The 18,625-nt window shown below is 39.7% G+C and overlaps 1 protein-coding gene and 1 pseudogene across 8 annotated transcripts in view; both read right to left on the reverse strand.

Annotated features, from left to right (window-relative positions):
• The window catches only part of LOC113668328 (fibroblast growth factor receptor 4-like), a 151,756-nt gene that overhangs the window by 74,880 nt on the left and 58,251 nt on the right, over positions 1 to 18,625 (reverse strand). For 6 of the 7 annotated variants that reach the window (XM_089195542.1, XM_089195541.1, XM_089195543.1 and 3 more), the window contains exons 6-8: positions 7,152 to 7,466; positions 6,572 to 6,886; positions 377 to 516 (exon numbers count right to left, since the gene is read on the reverse strand). In XM_089195542.1, coding sequence (XP_089051668.1) covers positions 377 to 516; positions 6,572 to 6,886; positions 7,152 to 7,466 — 770 coding nt within the window. Of the gene's footprint in view, positions 1 to 376; positions 517 to 6,571; positions 6,887 to 7,151; positions 7,467 to 9,375; positions 9,694 to 9,820; positions 9,982 to 10,656; positions 10,700 to 10,905; positions 10,970 to 18,625 lie in introns of those variants that run through there. The other variant, XM_089195546.1, reaches the window with a different exon arrangement.
• LOC149049931 (microfibril-associated glycoprotein 4-like) lies at positions 13,221 to 14,955 on the reverse strand (annotated as a pseudogene). Its single transcript, XR_016183464.1, has 3 exons — positions 14,542 to 14,955; positions 13,826 to 14,219; positions 13,221 to 13,591 (listed from the first exon to the last, which is right to left on the reverse strand). The product of XR_016183464.1 is annotated as a microfibril-associated glycoprotein 4-like (transcript).

The raw sequence follows: 18,625 nt of genomic DNA on the forward strand, positions 1-18,625 counted from the left end.
CTTCAACAGATAACAGTTCATGGTCACTAATGATTTGGTAATCGAAATGCCCAATCATTCAAAACAAAAAAAATTAAGTATTCTTTCCGATTTCATTTAGCAGCAATTTAGTTGAAGAAAAAATATCGTTTTGAGAGTTGGACAAAGTTAATTTTTAAACTTTTCTATCTTAACATCAGTATGCATATTCCCCTTATTGCTCCTCATACATTCCCTCAGTTGCTGATGAGGAGAATTTGTTTCATAATCCAGAACTTTTCTTGTTGGTGACCATTTCCTTTATTCTCATCACCTTGATGTGCGATTTGAGGGTGATATTATAAGGAGAAATTAGATGCTAGTCGCTTTTAGGGGTTAAACAATCTATGAAAAATACCTGGCTATTTTGTCCTGCACGTCGATAGAAAAACGCCATGGTGCACCCGCACATGATTGTCATTATGGTGCCACCAAACACACTAAGCGCAGTAATCATGGAGACTGAACGATGCCGATCTTTTCTCAGTGACACTTTTGCTGGATACAACAGTTGAAAGATGAGGAAAAATTGCATACAGTGAGAGTCGGCAAACTTGAGAATTTTTCAATTACTTATCGTTCCTGTGAAATTTCACACTGAGCTATGTTGCATAATTGCCCCTAACGGAAATTGAACATAAAGTTACAAACTGTACCAATGTGCGACCTCACCTAGCTGCTTAATGAACAAGAACGCATATTTCGATGCTATTTCTCCAGCGCTGCTCTTTTTAACACAATAATATTTTCCGTCGTCTTCTTCCTTCACTTCTCTTATTGACAGCTGACTTTGAATTATTTTTTTGTCATCCAGTAAAATTGGAATTACTCTTGCCCTTGGGTTTGAGTTTGCAGCATTCGAATTATTGTTCTTGACCCATGTGATATTTGGCTTCGGAAGACCAGCTGCAGAACAGTTAAAAGTTACATTGGAACCGAAAAAAGCAGTTTTGTAGGGGCCGGCTACGCTTAGCGAAAATAAATACGACACAACAACTTGTATGCGTTCAGATTCCTTGTATTCTTGTAAAGAACGATTTACATACGAGGATCTATTCGGCGACAATTCGAAGTTGCTGCTTCTAACAGGATTGCCTCAAAATCCTTAGCTAAAAACTAAACTTGACAAAAAAAGGCAAAAAACTACAAACCACGCCCAAGCAATGCACACGGTGCGAGAAACTGCGCCCTAAGTATATTGTTAGCGGTGCTATAGTGTGTAAGTACACAATTCAACGAATTATACACCCTCTCTCCCCGAAAGATGACAATGGAGTCTTTCTAAAATTAACGCAATTGCTGTTCACTGAATTGTTCTGGCTTGAAATGGTTTGTTTTATTCTTCAATACGGCTCTGCAACTTCTCCACTGGCAAAAGAGGCTTTCTAACGTATCAAAAAAAGCGGATCAGTCTAAAGTTGTGTCTCTACGGTATACTCCTTCTGTTGTTCTAACGATTAATTGGCGTACTATCCCTTCACTGTCCGGGAAGGTCCGCTCCACTTAAGCTTTTGGCCTCTGCTCTCGAGGCATGTTCCTGTCTGCCATCCTAAAAACCAATTCATCAACTCTGAGGTTAGGCTCCGGACATAGCCATTTCTGTCGCACCTGGAGCGTCGGCAAGTACTCTTTCGTCCATCTGCACCAAAATTCGTTTCCGAGAAGATGAATATGTTCCATCTTGCCTTGAACTTGTCCGACTCTTCAAACACGTTTAGGAAAAAGGACGGGTTTCTACGTAACAGTTGAATATGGCTCGGCATAAGTCTGGCGGGTCACTCGACACTGAAATTATCGGTCTGTCGTTCAAGATTTTCTCAATTTCTACCAAAAACGTTCACAAAGTTTCATCGTTGAGAAGTCGCTCTCCAATTAATGAGTACGAGATTCTTCTGATCGAGCTTATGAGTCTTTCCCAGACTCCCCCTCGGTGGCTCGCTGGTGGTGGATTGAACTTCCTTTCAATTCCTCTATTAGTCAAGGCTTGGATCCTCTCTTGATCCCACACTTTCTAAGCCTTAACAACGTCCAATTCGGCTCCTCTGAATTTAGTACCGTTATTACTGTGAATAACTATTGGGGGACCTCGTCTACTAACAAAGCGTAGAACTGCGTTGATGAAGTAATCTGTAGACAGGTCTTCGGCCACTTCAATGTAAACTGCTTAGTATCTTAGGCAAGTAAACATGCATTCTAAACGCTAGGTTAGGGTAGCATTCTTCCTCGATCTTGTCTAGGGTCCACTTCTTGCGTAAAGCGGTCCAGAATAGTCTAATCCTACGGCAGCAAACGGATAGATAATCCTATGACTGTCAGAAGAGACTCGAACCATGGAAAGTTGTGCAGTCACTTGCTCTTCTAACTTGGCATTATAACGCCTGCAAACGTGACACTTGATGAGAACACGCTTCACTGAAGAAACTCCCCTGACAATCCGAAGCCGTTGTCTTATTTCTGCTAAGACATTATAGACTCCTACGTGTCCATTGAGATGGTGATAGTGACGAATTATTAACTCAGTAACTGGGTGCTTTCCTGGCAATACCACTGGGTACTTAGCATCGTACTTTAGATCTGAATGCTTCAATCTTCGTCCGACACGCATAATATCCCTTCTTCTTCAAACGGTTTAAGTCAGGCGAGTCGACCTGTTATCACTGACTTGTCAATGTCTATAGGAAATGAATGTCTCTGTACAACCTTCACAATCCTCTTCTCTGCTTCAGTCACTTCGGGCACTGATAAAGGGGTGGGACTGAGCTTCAACTCTATATTTGAACTTGTGTTTCGTTCAGCCCGTAATTTTGGATGTGTAAGTCTGTGTAAAAACACGAATATGCCACGCGACTAATCTTCGCAGCCGATCCCATTTAGGATAACGTTGAAACAGGAAACACCAAAATTTTTTTGCACGACAGCTGCTCCAACCGTAATCTTCGCTCTTTTAACTCCTTCGTCGCTATTCTATGGGGATTCTGCCCCATTTCAATGTTTCCACATTTATAGTTTCTTGGTCTCCGAGGCTTTTATTTCTCGAGAAGGATAGTCTGCAGGGTTGTGTTCTGATCTCACATGGCGCCACTGCCTTGGTTCTGACTCTTCCTGTATAATGGCCACTCGGTTGGCGACAAAGGTAACAAATCTTCGCGTTTCGTCGGCAATATACTTCAGAAATATTATCGAATCGAATCACTCCAGTAAGTAACACTGTCAATCCTCAATCTTCCTTCGAGTTACTTAATTAAGATCTTCTTTATTCAGGTAGCTGCGGTTGATTCTAACTACGGCAAGGTGACTGCGTTCTTCAGTGGTCTCACGCGCGATTTACCCATGACGAAACTGCAATGTATCTTTCCTTGAAGTGTGGCGCAGATATGAGACTTTTCGATAACCATTCTCTTGCGACGCATCAGCAAAATGATGTTGCTCTGCCCGTGCAACTCTACCAAAGCTTTCTGGCTTGAAACATCTCGAGATCCTGAATCCCTGCATATTCATAAGGCCTTCTCTCCACTTTCTCCAACGCAGACGAATTTCCTCTGGGATATTGTTGTCCCAACTTAGTTTTAATTTACACAATTCTTGAGTGATTTCTCTTCCAAGTTGAAGTAACGAACTGGCAAATCTGAGTGGATCGTGTACGGTCGCAATCGAGGACAGTGCTCCCTTACGATTCTAGCTGTCTCGCTCGCTAAAAACGAAGTCGATCGTATCACGTTCTACGTCCCAATGGATTCCTAAAGCCTTATCCAGAGGCAAATTGTCGGATTTCAAATCTAGATCCTTAATGTGCGGAGCTCGTTCTCCCACTAGAACGCTGACAAGACATCACGACGGTTTGAAATCCATTTTGGGAGCTGGAAGCCTCCTCTTTTCCTCTCGAAAGGGAAGTCGAATCTGATAATGCCCCGTTCGTGTCGCCACATTCTTCATTGTACATGCGCTCTAGTTGTATATCAAGAACTTCACGCTTGTTGTGTATTATGTTCTTCCCTCTTGTCTAACTGCAAGTTGATAATTTCTGGATGATCGCTGCCTATCAGGATTGTTACCTTTTTATCTCCTGTTTCGGGTACACTGATGTCAGTAAAGTGAGGCTACTTCCTTATTTCTTCGTTGATTGCCATATGTCTTAGCGTAAAAGGAAGACTCCCTGCGGTTGAAACATGGCTAAGGTTGAACTCTGTATCTCCTTCGAGAGACTTAACGTTCAGCTGAACCTAAAGGTCGGTCCTTTTGTGTTCACAATTGACCGTCGCCATCGTAACACTAGTCGGCTTCATATCATTCAAATCTAACTCCCGCACAAGGCCCTCGAGGCAGGAACTAGAATCTGACCACGAACACTCACATGAATAAATATCTCTTTCGCACCATTGCGACTACTGATTTTAACTGGGACAACCTTCAAGCACACTCGAGGTCGACTGGTCCCTACCACGCCCACAGTAACAGGCACACTAAGTGGAGTTGTAGTGTTCGGAGGATTAGCGGAGATCTGCGACAGTTCCTTTTGCTGCACCATTCCATTCATCACTTCGAAACGTATCATGGCCGTTAGTCTTGATGCCACTCCCATTTCCGTCGGCTATACTGAAATGGATTAGATATAATGGTCTTAGCCACACCCTGGCTTTAAGCATGGGAATCTTTTTGGGACACTGTTCCGCGCTATGTCCCTGTGAGAGACATGCTCTGCAAAGTCGGTGTTGTCTTACAGTCTTTGAACGATCTCTTAAAGAGGAAGTTATAAATATCCGACAGCTCCAGACTCCATGTGGTCCCGAGCACTGTGGACACTTCAGTGGAACTCCGGTAGGTATGGCGGTGCCCTGCTGATCTTCTTCACTGTGGGTAGCAAGTGTTGTGACTTTAAGCGTGTAATCTGCCTTTCCTTTGCCAGATTCCTTACTTTCCCTCCCAGCACATGGAGAAAACTTCAGTTCTTTTTCATGTCCATTTTCGACACGTTGTCCTGCCTCTCTAAAAAAACTAACAAAATCCAAATACGCAGCTCGACCTTTGCTCTTGATGAGATCTCCTGCTCTATCGACCCACTTTCTTTTAAGACCTTCATCGGGAAGCTTTCTCATTAACGAAATTATCACATTCCCACTGAACTTTATTAACTCTACTTTTGGTAGCGATGGACCTTGGTTGATCCCTTGTTCAATTGTTTCCAAGCTTCTGACTGCTGCGCAGAGGTCAGTGACTAAGAAGAGAGGTACGGGTACTGCATTGGCAAAGGTAGGTCTGCTGTGAAACAAATGCTGGGTAGATTTCAGTAGCTGTTGCTATAATAAGCGGATGTTGACTGGAAACTCGCTGGTGATAAGTTCTCAATAGAGTACACTGGTGGCTGAATTGTGTCAGGTGCAGGTGTTGTAGTTAGTTAAGGAGAGTGTTGAGTCAAAGAGCTAACTTGGGAGTGAGATTCCCTCCTAAAGCTGACGCCGGCGACCAAAATTGGACTCAGATGGAGGCCTTTATTTCTTCTGTCATCTTTTTCTCTCTCCATTCATTCTTCATACCTGCCAACGGTTTCTTCTACTTCTGTTTTTCAACTCCTGCGCCTGTAATCAAATCTTGAACGACATTCCGACGTTTTCACAGTTCTCCTAAATGTCCAGCTCTCCGACGCCCAGCATGGACAGTTCTCTCAGTGTTGACTTCCTCTTCATTCAAAATCTCGCTCGGCGCTTTCTTCCTAGTTTCCATAGTTGAACCTCGAAGATTTTCGCCAACAGAAATTAAATCCACGTAGCTTACGGCTAACAATGGCCATACATCCAAATTTCCACCGCTCTCGTCGCTCCTAAACGTGTTGACTTCTGACAATTTATTCGGCGAATCTTCAGCAACATGACGATTTACTATACGTGCGATTCTTCAAAGACAACTTTTACCTTCGAACTACTGGCCGATTTTCTTTTCTTTTTGCCGGTCAGCTGATGACAAACCACTCTTGTAAAGAGATCTTGACATAAGAACTCTAACTTTGAATTATGTAGGGGCCAGCTAAGCTTGGCGTAAATAAATATGACACAACAACCTGTATACATCCAGATTTCTTATATTCTTGTAAACAACGATTTGAAATACGAGGATCTGTCCGGCGACGATTCGAAATTAGTGCTTCTTACAAGACAGCCTCAAAATCCTTAGCTTAAAACTAACCTTGACAAAACAATAGCAAAAAAACTTCAAACGAGGCCTAGGTAACGCACATTGCGGCGTTATAGAATGTAATTAAATTCAACGAATATACAAGTTTGGTTCACCGGATCCTCAACAGTCCTCGCCCAGTTATCTGAAAGCAAAGATGTGAAAGAAGTACGGGAAGCAAATAAAAAATGTTGATACTCGGTAAGAGGAATGAAAGGGAAATACTGTGCATTAATTAAGTATATTTAAAAATTGCCTAAATTTAAAAAAATCAAAAGCGCATTCCCTTTTGCCAAAGTTTCTTTCATCCCTTTCCAAAGAAAAAAATGGTCGTTCCATGATAAAACCTGATGTCAAGTTAAGAAGTAATATACAGCATACGTCTCACCTAAATCTTCTATGGACAAGAAAGCCGGGTTGGATGCTTTTTCTCCCACAGTATTATTTGCAACGCAGTGATATTTTCCTTTATCTTCTTTCTTTGCATCTTCTATTACCAGTTGGCTATGAATTTGTTTGTCGTCCAGGGCATTCTCATTGTATTTTATTCTTGGGTTGGACTGTATAGCAAGTGGATCGTTGTTCTTTATCCATGTAATGGATGGCATGGGAGAACCTTTGGCGGTGCAGTTTAAAGTTACGTTGAAACCAGCAACGACGGTTTGGTTCTTTGGATCCTCGACAGTCTCCGGTGCTAGGAAAGCTGACACCGACAATTCCAGATGACAGTAAAAATTTTGTTAGGAGAACATAAAAAAAGGAGTAAGAGAAATGAAAGAGAAATACCGTGCATTATTTAAGGACTTTCAAATTTAAAAAGAAAACTTAATTTTTGTGAATTCTAAAACTGTTCCCCTGTGACTATAATTTCTTTAAAGTTTCTTTCATCCCTTTACAAACAAAAAAATGGTCCTTCCATTATAAAACCTGGTGCCACGTTAACAAGTAATATACAGTATAAGTCTCACCTAAATCCTCTATGGACAAGAAAGCCGGGTTGGATGCTTTTTCTCCCACAGTATTATTTGCAACACAGTGATATTTTCCTTCATCTTTCTTCTTTGCATCTTCTATTACCAGTTGGCTATGAATTTGTTTGTAGTCCAGAACAGTCTTAATGTATTTTATTCTTGGGTTGGACTGTATAGCGAGCGAATCGTTGTTCTTTATCCATGTGATGGATGGCATGGGAGAACCTTCGGCGGTGCAGTTTAAACTTAGGTTGAAACCAGCAACGACGGTTTGGTTCTTTGGATCCTCGACAGTCTCCGGTGCCAGGAAAGCTGACACCGACAATCCCAGATGACAGTAAAAAATGTGTTGGGAGAAGATAAAAAAAATTGAGAACTCGTAAAAATATTTTTAAAAACTGAAGGGGGCACATAAAAACAGGAAAAGTGGGTTAATAAGCGAGAGTCCAAAAACAAAAAGCGAGCTTTGCCACGTTTTAGACATCCTGGAATATTTAGCCTCACGTTTTCTCCATCTGCAATCCATTTTACACATGCTTCTTCATTTCTTGTTGTCCATGTTACATCGTCTCTACTTAAGAGTGCATGCGCCAAATGTAAATTATTTTCTTTTTCTACTTATTTTTCATCTTCCTTTCTCTTTTAACACCATATAATTCTATTTAGGATGGTATTTGAGCGCTTAGCAAGGTTTAAAGTGACATTTACCACGCTACCATGGACGTATTGGCAACAGAGTGTTTCGCCGAAGTAGCACCATAACGGTAAACACTGCAACTTTGAACGCGTTGTACAAGGTCAATATACTTTGGTCGAAAAATGTTTTTCCAGAAACGTAACGTATATCCTTCTTATGTCTGATTCACCACTGTGATTGCCTTCAACAGAGTTGGATTTTGTAGAAATAATTATTTTAAAATCATCTCCAACGCTCCCTCTAATTTGATATGCAACATTTGAAAATTTAATTTTTCATTCGCTTCTGCAATTTTTCGATGTTTATCGAATAATGTTTCATCGAAAGGCCTTTTTCTTCATAACTGCGTAGTTTTCTCATTATTTTGTGTTGCGATAGTGATTTTTGAACCGGTTTTTGAAAGGGAATATTTTGACAAGTTCGCAGCTCGATATTTTTTGTTTAAAGCGAAACTGAAGCAAAAGAAATTCGTTTTTAAATAGTGTTAGGTAACCTCTATTTGGAAGATAAAAATCGGCCGATTTTAATTTTTAGTCAGAAATCATCGGTCGTTTCTTAGGCTTAGGGCCTCTTAAGAGTGCTGTCACTAAAGGCAAGTTTTCACTGGCGACGGAGTTAGAGTCGGAGTCGTAGTCAGAGTCGTAAGAACACTTTCAAGCGAGTGAAAAACTGAAAAAAGAATCATAAGCGGAGTCATAAGCTCGACAGAATAGGACTCAGAAAAATCAGAACGGTTTCGTTTTTTCCGTGGTGAAAACTAGGTTGTTGCAGTCGCGAGCAGAATCGGAAAAAAACAACCAATCACATGCCAGTTCTCAGGCCCTTCCAGCGCAGTCTTTCTCCTACGACTCTGACAATTCTTCAAAGGATCGTAAGCGACGGAGTCGTAAGTGATAGCGGTATTTCTCTTCTGATTCTGTCGATTTGATTTTTACTTGATCGTATCGCTCTTTGCTCATGTTTACAAATCCGACTCCGTCTCCGTCTTCTTTCAATGGAGAGGAAGTTAGTACATAGAAGGTAAATTCCAATGCGCAGTTTAATGCACCTAACACTCGGCCACATTCCCCTCTCTACTCAACAACATTTAGAAGTCCCTTTCAATTTGAAGTATCATGACAGCTGATTTGAATGGCAAGGCGCGTGAGACTGAAATTACAAACTACCCAGAAAAGGCTGATGGAAGTAAGCAGATAAGAAAAAAATCACTCCCCTACTCTTGTTAAATTTCAGTCCAATTTTTGCCATTAATTTATGTAAATCGTTTCGTGTGACGAGAAGCAAATCAAAGTTACAAAACGTTTTGGAATAGCTGATAAGATAACGCGTGGGTTCCAGAAGGAATAGGTCGTCCTGTGTTGCTCTTCAGGCTACTATTGTTTCGAAAATCGCTTTTGGTACGGGTGCGAAACGACTCAACTGACTTGGTACGAATCGACTTTGGTGCGGAAAGACTTGGTACGAAACGTCTGGTAACCGCTTTATTTTGTTTCTCGAGGAGATAACGTTAGTTTCGTTGCTTACCTTGTCCAATTTCGACAGTTTTTCGCCGGCAATATCCAACAAAATCATTTTCTGCCTCACAAGTGTAATTTCCAAACTGTGCTAAAGTCAAGCCCTTGAGCATTAATGCACAACGAAGTTCTTTTCGTAGTTGAGGATTTATGCATCTGACTCCAACTGATCTATTCTTAGGATCATACCACTGAATATACTTGATCCTTCTCCTAGGAAATAGCACGTCCTCGGACCTTGGCCACGCTATACAAGTCAAATTAAGAGCTTCTCTTACAAATAGTGTGCGACTTGGTGGACTCGAAGAGATGTTTATTTCAGGTATCACTGGACGGCAAAGAAAAAATTCCATCAATAAGTTTATCAAAAAAACTTTGGTTTGATCAGTGAGGATGCAACCTTAATTAAGCTGAGCAAACACATGCAAAAAAAGATCCACATGGTTGCCACTAACCAGTCTTGGTGTTACATTTCTTTGTCGTTTCTGCGGATGGAAGGTTGCGTAGAGCACTGGTAACAAGCAATAGCAAGAGACAGTTTCTAGCGTCTCTAAGCCAATGTGTCTTTAGCATTCTGTTCGTTGGACGTGCGTTCAGATCTTCACACAACAGGTGCCTAAACGTAAAATCGACTTCATAAGGGACGAATCGAAGTGATGGGAGGCCGGGAAAGATGGGATAAGATGGGGCAAGAAGTGACTGCAATCTAAGGAACTGAAATTATGAAGGATAAAAACCTATGAACACATGAAAACTTCGGGAAAGAAAATGAAATATCATATATCTGTAAAACTTTATTACAACTCGTGCTACAACCTGTGATTAAAAAATCCGACTCCCGCTTCGCGGTCGTCCGATTTTGCTAATGACTCGCGTGATTACAAACCAAATTGGATTCCACTCAGTCATGCGGTCTTTTTGAAGCTCGAATAAATGGCTTATGAGGTCATTTAAATGCGGCCCGAGATACGAGGATGGAGGCTGCCAATTCCACTTTCCAACAATCTCCTCTTTTTTTACTGCATTGTACTTACTCGTGCAAAAGCTAAAAATGCTACAGGTAAAAGGTCTTATTGCAGAAACTCGATGTTTGTGACCAAACAAATATAGTGAATGTACGTGACAGCCCGATGGCACATTTGCAGTTTCATGCAAAACATCATATCTTATTACCTTGGCAACCAGTCCTCACAAAACCTTATCAAAATGTAAATTGAATGTGTATGATGACTCATAAAAAGAAGATCGAAGATAAAAAAATGAAAGGAAGAGGTAACATTGAGTCACTCACCCTTCGTACTTGTATGTACTGTAATGTTGTACTTGCGTGGTTCCTGAAAAAGCTCAGATGTTGTTTATTTGAAAAAAGTGTTCTGTTTTTCACTAACTACTCAAATTTATGGATGTTCATGACATTGTTGCACAAGAAGACAGCTCTGGTCGATTCTCACAAAAATAAAGTAGTATTTGACGACTGATAACATAATAACAAAAATAAAATGGTAAAGGAGAGGATAAGGGAAACGAATATTCAACCCACCTTCAGCCGTCCTCTTGTCATAGCAGACAGGAAAAACGAAATATGATAATATGCAACTTTCTGACTTAAGAATAAATGCGAAGGAAACAGATGTTTTTGACTACAGATGTCATAATTTGAGTGTTTTTTGATCAAATAAAATTCCTGATCATTATATTTAATCCTAAATAAGGACAAATAAAGCTATGTTAACAGACCGGTAGAGCCTCTATTGCTGACTGTTGGACATATAAAAGAGTGTGATTAATGGTACCGAAGTTTTAGCTGGCTATAACTGCAATAGAAGCTTCTCCATAATCGCTACCAAAGTTTAAAATTATAGAAAATAATTATGATCTCCACGGTACCAAAAAACTGGGTTTCTCGCTATAAATCCACTCAAAGGAATTGACTCGAAAACCATCTGTAAACACTTTTATGGCTGTGGTAACGTATTTCTTTCAGTCATATAAATGTTAATTTTCCATATCCTTCAACAGCTATGTACCTCATTGAATATTAGGTTGCAATATTACAAAATAAGGAGTACCCATTTTGATGCTGGCTTAGGTTTTTTATTTTTCTGTGAATTAGACGGTTACAGTCCTTTTTTTTCCCTTTTTTTTGGAGGGGTGGGTTATGGAGAAGAAAAAATATGCGTAGTTGCTATCCCGCATATAATTAGTTAGACGCGTTATTGAAAAAATGATAATTATTTAGAGCTTCATTTCTGTCACAGTTAAATACGTCAATTTTCTGGGGATCGCTAAAAACAAATTCATTAATTCTACTAAGCCGAGATCAGACAAATTTGGAAGTTCTATATATTCTTAACCAACATTTTTAGCAGGAATTGGAACATAATACTTATTTGCTAAGTCAAGGAAAGCAATTGATAAAAATCAGTTGGTGTAGTTATCCTACATTAAGTTCGGTTTTCTACTGAGATACGTGATGTACATATTAACAAGAAGGCTTTAATTTGACTTTGCGTGACGCAAATATTGCTTTCTTTATCTCAACGTGCTTCATCAGGCGTTTACACTAACCCGATATATCAATTATTTCTTCTTTTTTTTCCTTGGCACCAGAAGTTATTTAATGAGGAACGAAATGGAAACATTTTTTTTTCTATAAGTTCAGACATTTATTACCTTCACAATAAAAAGAGTCTGATAAAACCTTTGAAAACGAACGTTTTGCAGATTCTAAAGAAGAGCCAAGACATTTGGAGGGAACATTGCCCATCGTCGTCGCCCAGGAGTTAGCACCTTTACGCCAACGGCGATTCGTGGCAATTTCAGAATTAACGCAGCCGATCCCAGAATTTTTTTTATCATAACTATTTCTTTATCTAGACAGAAAGTTTTTCATTATACCCATGGAGAGTTTATTTAACTTCTTTCTTACTGAGAGTCTTTGAATAATAATAAGGCGCACGTCAAAAAGCCGGCGGCAACGAAGACATGGCAAAACATAAGATCTATAAGCAGAACATTGCCTCAGCACGTGTGTTTTAAGCCTTTGTACATTTCTTAGCCATCCACCGTTAAAAAACAACGTGGAAGCACCAAAATTTGCGTAGTCTGAGAACGGGCACCCCGACAGAGAATGATTTACGTTTCAATTTGCAACTTAACGCTGCTGACATACGCTATACTGGGGTTGAGAAGTGGAGCCAGCAATTTCGCGAAATTCTGCCTAAATTATGAATTTATTTTTAAAACGACGTCTTCCTTGTTGTCGTCCCGATTGCATGAAGTCCGTATTGAATATACGGATCATTCGAAGTTTTTATTTTTAGGGCAGTAGCACGGCCAAAATGGAAGGCCTGGCTGAGAAAAACCCTCACGAGGTTTGATAATTCATGATATCATGCGAAAACTGAACTCATTAATTGTTGTATTATAAAATTTTTAAACAACCTGCCAAAGAAAACACTTCTGTACGTCTGCAGAAGTTTGAGAACACGACACGAACGAGGGGCTTGGAAACTAGGCAGACTTTGAACTCGAGATGATAACCCAACATCTGCTGTACATATTGGGTATCATGTCAACTTTACACGCTATGTCATATTGATTGTATGCTCACGACCAATTGGATGACACAACAAGCATATTTTGCTTTATTTTATTGACCTTATAAAAATTTTCTAGAATTAATCCAGAGTTTTGTCTATATCTGTGGAGGCGCTTTTCTGTTTTCTCTACCGACAAAATAAACCCCCCCCCCCACCCCACCCTTTTTGCAGTGGATTCCTTTGAAAAATCCTTGAAAATCAAGTCAAACACTGTTTTCCTTTTAGGATCTTAAGCGTTTTTATTGTACTCGATCTCTCTTTAAGTCTCGATTAGATTAACAAAGTAGCCCGTCCAGGGATCAGGCGAGTAGTTCACGACCGAATTGTAGTTAGGTAGAGCCATTCGTGGTAGGTGTTAAGGTGTGTGACTTCAACTTTTGGAAACAAACAAAACAAAAATTCTAAACTTGCACCGGTCTGATTTTCATTTCAGCTTTCTTGACGGAGTAGTGATATCCTTTCCAGTCATACCAGTTGACTCCGTCTTCATAACATGAGTGCACTCCGTGATGGTACAGTCCATTCAGGTTGGAGCGATGTAGGTCACAGCACAGTGATTTCTGTCCTTGTCTTTGGTTGCGAAGGGCTGGCCACGATGAAGAGAAAGAGAATCGCCCGCAGTTCCTGAAAAATGTGAAATCATCAAGGCCGCGGAGGAAATTTGTCCCATGGTGCTATGCAATTATAAAAAAAGCCCATCGACGAGCTATCATTTTCTGATTTATATATCTGCTAGCGAATACTTAAGGGATTCCAATTTGTTTTATTAAGGCACAGTTGATAGTGCTGTTCCAAGTTCAGTCAATGAATACTGCAAGTTCTCACAGCAACAGATTTCTTAATTATTGCTGAGGTTACCTGAGTATGTTCCAACGCTCAGCTTGTATTTATTCTTCTCACTGGCAACAGCAAACATGTTGTATTCGGCGTAAGCAGTTTTACCTTTGGTGTCCATCAGATGTACACGGATCTTGTTCTTTATTGTTGTTGTAAGACGGTGTATCTTGTCCAGTCCCAGCCAAAACTCACCATACAGATTACCAAAGCTATTCTTGTAATCGGTCCAGCGGCGATGGAAGTCAACCGAGCCATCCAGTCTCCTCTGAAACACTGTCCCACTGTCCACCCCCCCTCCCCACCGGCTGTCGTTTGGTCACAGAAGACTTAAAGGCACCGAGACCATCAGGGTCGATTGTATAAACGCCGCTTGTTGTTTTACCAGATTTGTACAGCTCAGCACAGTTCTTCTTAACTGTTGGAAGACATAAATGGATTTGCGCGAGAATCGTAAGACTTTGTTGATAACATGACAAGCTTCTCCATTTGTCTCTTACCTTCAGTACAGGTGTGTCGAGATTCAATAAGGGTCTTGTTTTCTTTGATAGAAGCAATGTCGTTTTGCATTTCGAGAAGTGTCTCTTTTATTCCCCTAAGGAGAGTTTCTTTAGATTCTTCCGAGATGAGAAGAGGTTAATCAGGACAGGAAAGACAAGATTAAAATCCATAGGATTTCCTTTATCTGAGGAACAATTCCAAAAGTGGAAAAGAAAAATGATGATCTAGTGTGAACATACCTTTACATAAAATGTTTCTCGCTTTGATAATGCTGACATCATTTTTAACGTGCGTAAGCTGTTTATTCATTTCCTGAAGAAGTGTTCCAATCTTTATGTTTGGTGTTCCTGCATGGAGGCTGAAGTAGACATTTTTACATCGGTTTGCGGGTGAAGAACCGACTGAGGTACTAACGCTGTTACCTGGCTTAGCAGACGTTTGACTCACCACGATATAAGGGTCAAGAACAGAAAACTGCGATAAAAATCTGAGAAAACAAGAGTCATCATACTTATTGAATGTTGGCTCTAGTTTAACTGTCGATAACTTGAGGTTGTCACTGACTGGTTAGAATGCAGAAGTAACCTATTTTAGAACAACAAAGTTAGTGCGTCATTGAAATTATTGCGAGAGCTTTTTCGTGTTATCTTGCTCTTTTGAGCCCACTGTTAACGTCATCAGTTAAAATTAAGTCACCGACGGAAAAACTTCCCTCGTCTTCTACTTGAAAACAATGAAGGCATCTTTGGAAAAACTTTTGTAAGACCTTATTCGCTCTTTTCCGAATATGATAATTCAGTCAGAATTTTGAGTGCGCGTAGTATATATTTGAATCGTGTTAGTTTATCCAATCGACCGTAAGGTGAATACAACTTATGATTATTCATCGAACTCATGGCGTTAATGGTCTCTTGCATTTCTCATCCTAAAGAAACACAGACTTAAAACCACACAGATCATATGAATGACTGCATGAGGAAAATGGTAAACTGTTGTTGACTGTTATCATTCAAATTTCCGTCATTGCTTTTTGTAAGGTAAGCCCTTAGCGAGTGGCTTTGTAGAGGGAGGTAATTTTCAGCTTATCAAAATGGATTGATTCAGCTGAGACCTGCTGTAGTCGTTGTAACGACTAGAAATTAAGATTTGTTTTTTTCCCGTTAATATACATGAAATAAATATGAGCACTCTTTGCTACAAGTAACTGACTTGAAAGGCTATGGCCCTAAAATTAGACATGATTATGGTACATAACAACACTACACGAACTCGTCGTGTTTTCGTGTTCAGAATATTTAATAAGCGTAAACCTAAACAGTGCTTTAATTATTTTTATCTTTTGTTGTGAACTGACCGTTGAATCAAGCCCGTCCATTTTTTTCATGAAGCCGTTCCATCATCACTGAGTATATAGCAGTTACACTATTCTTTTTTACAGCTCAGAGTTTACGTTCTTGTTTTTTTTTTTCGCCGATGGAAGAAAAAATGGTTGCCTATAAAAATAAAGATAAAATTAAAAACATCTCGGTGATTCTAAGCATTTAGTACATAAACAGATAGGAATTTTAGTTTTGTTGGCAGCAAAAAAAAAATTTTTTAAAACTACTTATCTCGTGAGTAACTGAAGGCCATAGACTCTCTTCGTCCTTCATTCTGCTTAACGCGATATCCGGTGAGACATTTGGTCTTTTGAAGAAAAAGCTGAGCCGGATTCAGACAAAAAGTATTTCACAGAAGCCAACGGGATAGACAAATCACCTGTATGCCACGCTAAGTGAATATCATAGCTACATCGCTAATTTGCGAGACAAGCTTCAGACCCATATTCTTTTCGTTCACGACTTCCACTATCCTAATTAATTTGCTTCAAAGAGAGAAGAGTAAATGACAAATAAATTTGAATAGAGCTAAAATCACATCTATTCACATACTATTCATATAAGTGCGTCGGTCTTTGTCTCTGAGCCTTTATGTAGCTACATGCTTGAAGCAGTTCACAGTCAGCTCTATTTGGCAGTGCTAAAGATTCAGAAACCATTTTATGCAAACGTTCGAAAGCAGTTGGCTTTTTATTATTTTAACTGTAGTTTTCAGGAAAAATTTAGGTAAGAGATAAGAGGGAAGTAACCTTTGAAATTCTCTAGTCTAACCCTTTAACTTCCGTGAGTGACCAAGACAGAATTTCTCCTTACAATATCATTACAAATTCAAGAAGACAAGAAATGAGAACCAAGAAAGGTATCAATTAGGAGGTTTGATCCAATACCAAACTCTCAGAAGTAACATTAGACGATTTGTATAGCAGACAGTAAGGAGAATTACTAATGAGATCTTGAGAGTTAAAGGGTTCATATGATTTAACCCTTTAAACCCTGAGAGTTACTAGCATCTAATTTCTCTTCACAGCAGCACCCCTGGATTAGACATTAAGTTCAGGAGAATAAAAGAAATGATCAACAACTTGACGAGCTCTTGACCATTAAACGAATTTCTCCCAGTCAGCACCATAGGGAGTGAACAGAGAACAATTTTGCTGACTGATTAAAATTTCGCAAGGGATTTGCATAAAGCGTATTTGATCGATAATTTTGCCTTGTAGTTGCTTTTTCGGCAAAGGTTAATAAGTTGAACAAGCTATATTTACTTTCTGCTTCGACTACCGTATCATATATCTGTTTGTTTGTTTTTAGAATTTCTAAACATTAGTGAAACACATGGACACGGACTCTGCAACGTAGTGGAGCTGTTAGTCGTAAAAACAAAAATGTCTTCCTCACGTCAGAGTACCAAGATCTGTCAGCCGAGCCCTTTGTGTTGCATGGGTTATCTGGGTACTCACATGATCAAGGGGTAGATTGAAACCCCTCAAATAAACGCCCCTATTCTTTTTCACTGATATCTCTGTAAGAGTACCAGTAAATTGATATCAACCAGGTTCATTTTCCTTTATTGCTTACTTAAGGCTTATAATACAAAAACAGTGGTCTTCGTCTCAGTTTCTCAACTATTACGTCCATGTGAGCGCACAGTTCCTTCAAACGAATGATCTCGTCGTCGTCCAATTTTGTGACCACAATTGCTTGGCTGGTCGTTTTAGCCAGGAAGGATCCAGGGACAGCAAGTCCGTATTCCAGTCTTCTTGATCCTCTTCAAATAAGCATGGTGCAATTCACAACGAACTTTTAAATACAGACAATTGTACCCATTTCCGGCTAATGAATGAAAGCATGTCATATTTACATCCTCTCATTAATTGAGCGGAGTTGACTAATTTACCAACACAGGAGCTACTTCCATGAAAATTACCAAGGAAAAAAAAAAGGACTGAGTTTCTTTAGCCCACGAGCATAACAACAACTAAGATTTCTATGACTTTCTTTTTCACCTAGCTTATTGGTAACAAGATGAACAGGTCATTCAATTCAAGACTACTCAATTTTGAAATACAGCACAGCATGGCGCTAGGTGCTGGATTTTCTGCCCACTCATTTTACTTCTACTTCAAATCAACTCTGCTAGTGATTTCATCCTCCATGATGTTGATATATGTCCTCTGGAACAGAAGAATCAAAGCGATGAAAAAATGACAGGTTGGATACCCGTAGGAAGCTCAGTAATGATAATAGTGATAATGGATAATAATGACAAAAGGAACAAGCGAGCGGATGAGAAAAGATGAAAAACAGAACCCAAGAAAAACCAATTAAACCTAATACACACGACTTTTCCTTTGGATGTAATTTTAATTTTAATAAGCCATTTACTACGAAGAGAGTTTCGATTTTTGCTGCCATTTCCTTGGACTTATATGACTCCTCGTTTGATGCAAGTCTCTCCGGCATTTGAAAACTGGAGGGGTTGAAAAAGTTTCCGCGTAATCTACTCAAGTGTAATTAATTGAAAAATGGAAAAGTTGAATGAGGAAGGAAGCAGTAGGGAATGGCTTAAATCCAGTTTCACTCACCTTTACTTCTCTTAAGAGGTATTCTAGCTCATTCACGATGTCAGTAAACGAAGGTCTCATCAAAGGATTCTCGTTCCAACAAGAGCTCATTAACGTATACCTACAAATGCATTGCATCATTCTTTAATTTTGAAGACCTCTTTAGTCAACTAGCTCACTCAATCTTCACCCAACCAAACAACGGAGCTTCCATGACAGCGACATCCCAAATAGGTTGAGTTCCCATATCTTACGGGAGGCAGAGTATTTCGTTGACCCAGTCACGTGACAAATGCCTCAAGCTACTTAAATAATGGAAAAAGTGTCAACTGTTAACATGTAAGCAAATATACGTAAGAAATAGACGGTCTTACAAATGA

The sequence above is a fragment of the Pocillopora damicornis genome, chromosome 2 (assembly GCF_964200805.1).
Source record: "Pocillopora damicornis chromosome 2, jaPocDami1.2, whole genome shotgun sequence".
Lineage (NCBI taxonomy): Eukaryota > Metazoa > Cnidaria > Anthozoa > Scleractinia > Pocilloporidae > Pocillopora > Pocillopora damicornis.